This window comes from Quercus robur, chromosome 4 (genome assembly GCF_932294415.1).
Source record: "Quercus robur chromosome 4, dhQueRobu3.1, whole genome shotgun sequence".
NCBI lineage: Eukaryota > Viridiplantae > Streptophyta > Magnoliopsida > Fagales > Fagaceae > Quercus > Quercus robur.
Genome location: NC_065537.1, coordinates 66,605,859 through 66,614,204, shown reverse-complemented (window position 1 = coordinate 66,614,204; position 8,346 = coordinate 66,605,859). Strand labels below are relative to the sequence as shown.

Sequence of the window (8,346 nt, the reverse complement as noted above, 5' to 3'; positions counted from 1 at the left end):
TTAAATGCCACAATCTCCACCAGGTCCACCAAACCCGAAGGTGTATCCCTCGTGCTCACCTATATATCCATGAAAATCTATGAGATAGCAGTTAGGGCTATCAATTATTGTATCATAGGTATATTTATGAGGTCCATCTAGCACCCCAGAACTATTTTTATACTGGATCGCTCTAAATTGACTTGTATGTCCATAATTGTCATCTGGAAATATTCCGGATCCCATGGGTGGGCTAATTCCATTTGGGGGACTAACAACAATCCCTCCCCAACCAACAGTTTCGAAGTTAGCTAAATTATTAAATAATGCTGCTGGAAAATATCCAATATTAATTTGATCTTTTGTTACCCACCAATTGCCATCGTCCGCCTGTCACATAAAACAACAAGAGTATATGATCAAAGTCACAAAACTCTAAGCACCTTTTTCAAACTTTGTTTCAAAATTTAATATACATAGAATGTTAATATTACAAAATAAAATAATATGCAGTTTAATTAACGATAGATTTACCTTTGAAATAGAGAGTCCAATCTCAAATTGAGGACCATTAGGAGTGGATACATTACTTATAGGTGACCCGGGATAAACTCTTTTGTCAACTTGCACAAAACCAGGGCAAGCAATGTTGAAGCAGCCTGTCTTATCAGCACCATCAGTCTGTAATTTTCAAAGGCATTGTTACGTATAATTTTCAAAAGAACTTGTAGTATATACAAATTTAATGGATTGAAACACTAGCAAACAAGAAACAAACATGCACCACAAGAAAAAAGTTGGATAATAAATTATAAATGTGTGAAAACGATAGAATAGAAACATACCGTCCAAAATGTAAAGAAATAAGAATACGGAGTACCCTTGTACGTACTTGGGGAAACCTGTTTGAATCAAGGAGTAAAAAACATTATTCTTTTGGAAAATCTGTTATGCTGGCCCATTTGTATTTGATTATCAATCTTATAATAACTGTTTCTTTACTAATTCATTTCTCTCATTTTGTACCCATGGATATTAATTAGAACTTGAACTTTTATAACCAATATGAATGACATCTTATTCATCAAAGAAAACGACCCTTTTTTCTTCATTGAAAATGGCAATCGTTTATTGCAAATTCATGATTGGACAGTTATATGAATCATCAAAGATTAGGGTGTGAAATTGTGAATATCAACAAAATAAGTATAAATTTAAATTACCATCCATCCTGTTGTGATAGAAATCAACTTTTCGTCTGCGCCATTCATGACATACATTACAGCATAGCTGCTTCCCTCCTTAACTACAGGATTATAGACATTGATGTTTCCGTTAACGCCAATGTAACTGTGAAATTCACTGGTTCGCATTTGGATAACTGCACGCTGTACAACCCAACAAATAAGATCAATTTGATGGGATCCGCCATTACTTTTTTTTCCCCTTAAAAAAAAAAAAAAAAAAAAAAAAACTAGAACTTAGCTCTAAATTTGGCTACCATATTAACCTTCATTGTTCTAAATAATAAATAATTATGCATCTTTTGACAAATTTGCTTTAAATTTATGTACTTAAATATTGAAAATATTAGGTTTAAGGATCACAAATATATCAAGTCAAGTTTTGTTTTATGGAAAATACTAACGGATGCTCTTAGAGCAATAATTAACAATCCATTTAAAGAAAGTTTTTATGGGAAAAGAAAAAAAAAGTTATTAATGTTTTGACAGTTTTTTCCATTTTCAATAAAAGTGGTGTCAAAACTTTCTTAAAATGGATTGTTAACCATCCCCCCTAAGAGCATCCGTTAGCATGACCCTTGTTTTATTCAAACTTGATCAATTAGCTCATGAAACTTTAAACTTCATTTCAAATTATATTTCATTTAGTTAATGCAAAGGTTTGAATGGCCATTTTTACAAAGATTATTATGACATTAACATTATATTTTTGGGAAAAAAAAATACTTGTGTAATGTATTATGATACCAAGTATACTATGATTACGTCCTACATCTCAAAATATATAATAAAGAACTTACATGAGTATTGGGAACTTTTGTTGTTTGAGGATAAATGATATTTGACATTGACCTAATTGCTATGAGGTCTGCTTTTGTTGTCCTGCGAATAGGAACTGTTCCTGACGGACAAGCATCTTGTTGTAAACCAATCATTAAAGGTCTATTTTGCGAGAGTCCTGCATTCTTTGTTGTTCTTTTTGAAAAATGAGGTCTTTCCTGAAAAAGCAAAAGTTCAAATTAAACTATAAAACATAATATTAGTTTTCCAACTTGCAGATTTATATTTTCATAATAATAATAATAATAAGTGATAGCTTTGTGGTAATGATATCCTTTGTGGTATCTCACATGTTCGTGGTTCAAACCCTACTTCCTCTTCCACCACAATCCACTTATTAAAATTACAATTAAAAAAAAAAAAAACCAAGAACAACAAATCTTTGTTCCTAAGTCAACTATAAATTCTCAACAAGCTAAGACAAATCTATCAAAATATTTTTTGTCGTTATATTATATCTAAATCATTCAACGTTTCTAATATATATTTCCTTATATTCATAGGTCGACTGTTATTACACTTATTTACCCAAACTAATGTAAGTATAAAAACATACAAAAGTGAGTGATTTATAAGTCATGATATATAATTGCATAGTTAAGGAAACTGAATTTTGCCATCTTTTGCTCTAGTTAGAATGTAGCCTTTAATCAAATTCTGATTAAGAATAGTTTTTTTTTTACATAATTGATTTGCTTAATTAATCCTTTAAATAATAAGCCCTAGTAGTAATGGAATTTGTTAAAATGATGAGGCATGGCAGACATAGTAATCATTATGATAATTTTCAGTTCAAAAAGTACAAACTACTACAATTTCTAAAGCAATTGGAAAAAAAAAAATTTTGTTTATTGATATAGATAAAGGAATAAATAGTTTCAATCTCTGCTTAAGTACCTGGATCTTGTGATCTTTCAACAAAGGATGGTCAAAAGCCAATTGTTTATTGATATCAATGCAATCAACAATATGTCCAAACTTTGTCTACAAATTCAAAAAAGAAAAAACAAGTTCTATTATAGCATGAAAACAAGGTCTACAACATGTTATATATGAAATTAAAAAAAAAAAAAACAATAATAATAATAAGACTTCCATGATTTAGACAATGTCTAAAAAATATGATGATTGTGAGTTGCGATCGTGAAGATAGATAATTGAGAAAGCACTGCAAAGATATATGGTAAAAACTCGAATAATAAAAACTTTTCAAATTTAAGAGGTTGAAAAAAACAAACTTTATAACTTTGACCTTTTATTATTATTATTATTATAAAAAGCCTCTAAATAACAAATGGGTATGACATTTGAGAAGGATTAGGGTTGAGGATCCCCAAGAACTAAATAAATGGACTGTAATTTCATTTTACATGAGTTTCTTGCTATTCAACTAAAGTACTTAAATCATATACTTACTAGTTCCATAATCCCTCCCAAAGGTGACATGGCTAAAATGGAAGCTTTCAAGTAACTTGGGGAGACTCATCTAGAAGACATCACGGGTTCCATGGGAATCCGCATTGGTGCAATAAACTCCCAGAAGAGAGCTTCATTGAGGCACATGTTCGGATCGCTTGCTGTTAGTACTCGATCGATATAAGCAAGCTAAGGCATATGACAAGATGCCTTGAAACCATGCACTGCACTTCCTAAATACTAGATTATGGAGGAAGAATGGTTTTACGGCCAAAAAACTCGAATAAGTTGTGTATTCCAAAGAAAAATACCCTGTCCATGTGTGGAGAGTATCACTAGTTCACAACTAAAAAATTTCGATCAGCCTATCATTTGGCTTTCACTCATCATTGATCTCCAACCCCACCAAGATGAATGTTAAGATAACTACGAAAAGCAAGGATTGTGGAAAGCTATTTGGTATTCTGCCAACAAAACTCGTATTGGCTTCAAGACATGTGGTCAAAAATGTTTTCTACCATATTTGTGGTAGGGACTAAGAAGGATTATTTCTTTGCCTCCATTTGGTTTATTTGGTTTCAAAGGAACTGAGCTTGGGCTAAAGGGATCCTTACTGGCCCACCAATGTGTTCTTGGCGGCATGGAATATGGTGGACAAGTCTAAAGCCCATCGAGTTGTTGGAACAGGGTCTCGCTCGCCAAGAGGTGTGGGACTTTCTATGAGAGGAGGGATGATTCAATCCTTAGGAAAGAATAATTTCTCCGCATTTCTAGGTTGAGCCTATAGTAAGCACTAATTATTGAAAAATTGTGCTCTTAGATAAGGTATTATTGTTTCTCAAAAAAAAAGAAAAAAAGATAAGGTATTATTAAAATTTCAATAATTAAAAGTTAGCAGAATTTATGATTTATGCAGTGTCAAATATTTAACACTAAATTACCTTTTTTTCCCCAAAAGCAAATCTTATCTTTATAAAATTTATGATAAAAGAACTCAGAGGGGACCAAGATGAAAAACCTTAAAATGTAATGAACCAATTTGCAAAAAAAAAAAAAAAAAAAAAACCCACAAAGTTTAAGGGGTCAAACACATAATTTAGTCAAAATTAAATATAAATTCGCTCGTTTCATTAAGTCTTAGTTCTTCCGATTAAATCAATGTTAGTAATAAATCTCATAACTTAATCAAAGTCTTTTGAATGTTGTTGTTGTTGTTGTCATCGTCATTCTATCTTTCTATCTTTTTCCCCCCTTTCAATAAAGAGGAGAGTGGAAATCAAACTTAAAATTTTCTTTTATGAGAGAATTGGAGAATAAAACATAGAGTCTGTTTGGTTGGTGGAGTGGAAATGTGGGAGGATAGAAAAGTGGGAAGATAAAAGAGATTTCAATTTTCCTAATTTGTGTTTGGTTGGGGGCGGAAAAATAGAGGGATGAAAAAAAATAATTTTTTTTAATAAATTTACTCATATGCCCTTGTTAAAAATAATTCCTAGATAAAAAAATGTGACAAAAAAAGACAATTATCCATATTTACTAAAAAAGAAAAATCATGCCCAAATAATCACGCTGAAGAAGAGAGAAAAAAAAGAAAAAAAAAGAAGCACCCACAACAACCTGTATGCTATATTACACCAAAAAAAGAAAAAAAAGAAAACAAGTCTATCATGCCCAAAAAAGCAAAATAAAAAAGGAAAGAAAAAAAAAATAAAAAGAAAGAAGCAACCAACAAGTCAATCACGCCCAGGAAAGCAAAAAGAAAAGAAAAAAAAAAAAGAAAAAAAAAAAGAGAGAGAAGAAGCTATTAATAGGACTAGTAAAAGGAGGAAAGGAGGATAGTTTAGTCATTGATTGCAATTATTCTTCTCCCCACTATTTTCTCCCCAAATTAGAGAGAAAAAATTTTGGTGGGGCAGGGGAGAAAACACTTGCGCCTAACCAATTTTCAATTCTCTCATTTTCTCTAACCAAACACTCATAAAATTTGTTTTCACTCCTTTATTTTCTATCCTCCATGTTTCATCCCAACCAAACGGACCTTAATCTCAATACTCTGGAGTATTAGGTCTTACTCAAATGAACAATCAATTGATAATAACAATAAGAAGAAGATATAATTTCTAAATGGAATGTTTAAATATCATTGTACTAAATATGCTTGAAGTATTATAGTATTACAATATATAAAGATTCAAAACAAACATGAGTTTGAGTTAGTCTAAAACCTGAATACTTTTAATAGGAGGTTTGTTTATGAGCTTTAGTTGTCTTTCTAACTCCAATTCTTCTTCTTTGGATATAATTCGGGTTCCATTCACCTGATAGATACTTGTCAAACACAAACACAAAACTACAATTAAGATCATTCTTTCAAAATCCAATACCTTACTAATTGGATGTAAGTATATATATATTGGGTTAGCATTCTTAGAGGCTATTTATATAGGAGTGATGGTGAGTTGAAGATAAGTACAATTAAGGTCTCATTATGGAAAGCAACTAAGTTTGTTTTATTTATTTATTGATTTTGTTATTATTATTATTAGTTGGGAGATGGGCGAATTTGAATTTTAGATGTCTCTAGTGAAAACATTAGGAGAAAAAGATGGATTAATCTTTTCTTTTTCTTTCTCTTTTTAACTTTTTTTATCTTCACATTACCATCTTCGTTGGAAATGCCAACCAATTTTTATTCTTATTTTGTGTGGTCTTGTTATGGAAAGACAATGACACTCTTGATACCAGCCAAGCATGTTAAATAGTGTTAATATTTACATGTTGCACTATGAAATTTTTGAATGTACGTTTTGCACCCTAAGTAATAGCATTTGTTACACTTTGCATCCCAATGTTAAGTTTACTGTTAACTTGGACGAAAATTCAAAATTGAGGGTGCAAAGTGTAATTATGAGTATAGTTTATGGTGGTAAAATATAATTTATATTTTGTTTTTAAAGAATTGAAAAGAGGGAGCAATTAGGTCTTTACACATTGTGCCAATATTTACCCATCCAAGTTAATAGCAAACTTGATGTCGGGGTGCAAAATGTTACAATGATCATAGTTTAGGGGTGCAAAATATGCATTCAAAAATTTGAGGGTGCAAAATGTAATCGGAGATATAGTTTTGAGTGGTAAAGTGTAATTTCTCTTAATATTTATCACATTGATAAAGAAAAAGATTGATTGGTTTACTATTTGCAACTATCTACAATACCCTCATTTTTTTTAATAACTTGATAGTTGAAGGAGAGAAAATTTGAATCCTGAACACATCTCCATTGGAAAGCAGGAGGAAAAAATGGATTGGTCTATTATTATTATTATCTTCATCTCACAATTTTTATTGGAAACACCAACTATTGGGTTAAAATAGATTGACCCCGGTTAATTAATTTAATTATCCAAGTTAATTAACTAGGTCAAATTACATGCAATTCGTGGAGGCACTAACAAATCACAAAATAAACTAAATGCAGCAGAAAATAAATTAACACGGTGATCTGTTAACAAATTTGGAAAACCTCTTGTAAGGCAAAAACCCCACTAGGCGAATTTAAGGTCACTATTCACAAGAATCCTCTAATCAATAATAAAGCAATTACAAGTATGAGAAATTTTACCACTATTCTGGTCTATTTGCAAAAAACTAACCTATAGTTGAACCTTTGCTCCAATACCTAATTGGAGTTGATCTTGTAGTAGCCTTCTTTCTTTTGTTGCACAAATCTCCAATCTATAACTAACTCCCAGTAAATGACTAACTCCAACAACTTGATTGATCGTTATTGGCTGCAAAGTTTTTCATTTCATAAACGATGTAGATAAGGAAGCACTTAGTTACAAAACCTTAAGGTGCACAAACGTAGTAGCTTCTCATAAAGTATATAAGTTCTAAGTCTATGTTTTTGTACTTGATGACTTTTAAAATAAGCCTTATATATGACTAGGGTTATAAGAAGAGAAACTCTAATAATTCAAGTTATCATTGGCCGATTTTTTAGATCTGAAATTTCAGAAATCGTAGTTCTCAATAGATTGAGCATATGTGGAGCTTCTCCATTAATCTTCAATAGCAGGATCTGTTGAGCTTGTGTCAGGACTTAATTAAATGTTCTTTTTTTACTTGTTTCTTGGATCAACCTTCATGTCTTTAATGATACCACTTGGTATGTTTGAATAACATGCTCCTTGATATATTAATCCCAACTTAGATCTACCCAATCACAAGTGCGTTTTGTCAAAGAATTAACTAATTACATAAAAAATATGACCCTAGGAACAATAACAGTGCTCCTCCCCAGTAAAGTTCAAGCTTGATGGACATTACTCTTCCTAAAATGAGTACCTCATCATCACGTAACACCAACCAATTTTTATATTTTAATTTATTTTATAAGGTCTCGTTATGGAAAGCCAACAATGCTGAGCATGTTAAATGTTTTTAATATTTATCAAATGAAAAAGAAAAAAGATTGATTAATTTACTATTTGCAACTATCTACAATGCCCTAATTTTTTTATAACTCAATAATTAGAGGAGAGAGAATTTAAACCTTGGACACATCTTCATTGGAATGCCAGGAGGAAAAGATGGATTGATCTTTTATTTAATTTTATCTTCACATTTTTCAGTTCTATTGGAAACTCCAGCCAAGTTTATTTATTTATTGAGTCTGAATTCGGTAAGGATGAGGTGTAAAAGTAAAACTCATGTTTTACACCATCCAATAAGAAATTGACACAATAGCTTTTCACTTAAAATTCAATAAATCCTATCACACATAATAACATCTCAATAAACTCACAATTAAAATTGGATTTTCAAATGAGTAATAGAATTCATTGAGTGTGGTTGTGCCTGTTC

The 8,346-nt window shown here is 31.1% G+C and overlaps 1 protein-coding gene across 1 annotated transcript; it reads right to left on the bottom strand.

Annotated features, from left to right (window-relative positions):
• Window positions 1–5,855, bottom strand: LOC126722427 (uncharacterized). The gene is made up of 7 exons (XM_050425579.1): window positions 5,705–5,855; window positions 2,961–3,047; window positions 2,024–2,221; window positions 1,203–1,367; window positions 825–881; window positions 514–660; window positions 1–369 (listed from the first exon to the last, which is right to left on the bottom strand). The coding sequence occupies exons 1-7, from the start codon at window positions 5,843–5,845 to the stop codon at window positions 1–3; spliced, it is 1,164 nt and encodes a 387-aa protein (XP_050281536.1). The 5' UTR covers window positions 5,846–5,855.
• Window positions 5,856–8,346: the final 2,491 nt, after the last annotated feature.

Bases quoted from the DNA above. Each gene is read 5' to 3' on its own strand.
- LOC126722427 (XM_050425579.1), bottom strand. From the start codon at position 5,845: ATGATCTTAATTGTAGTTTTGTGTTTGTGTTTGACAAGTATCTATCAG. The intron at 3,048-5,704 runs GTTTTAGACTAA...TTGAATTTGTAG, and splicing joins CTCCTATTAAAAGTATTCAG to ACAAAGTTTGGACATATTGT. The intron at 2,222-2,960 runs GTACTTAAGCAG...TTGCTTTTTCAG, and splicing joins TGAAAGATCACAAGATCCAG to GAAAGACCTCATTTTTCAAA.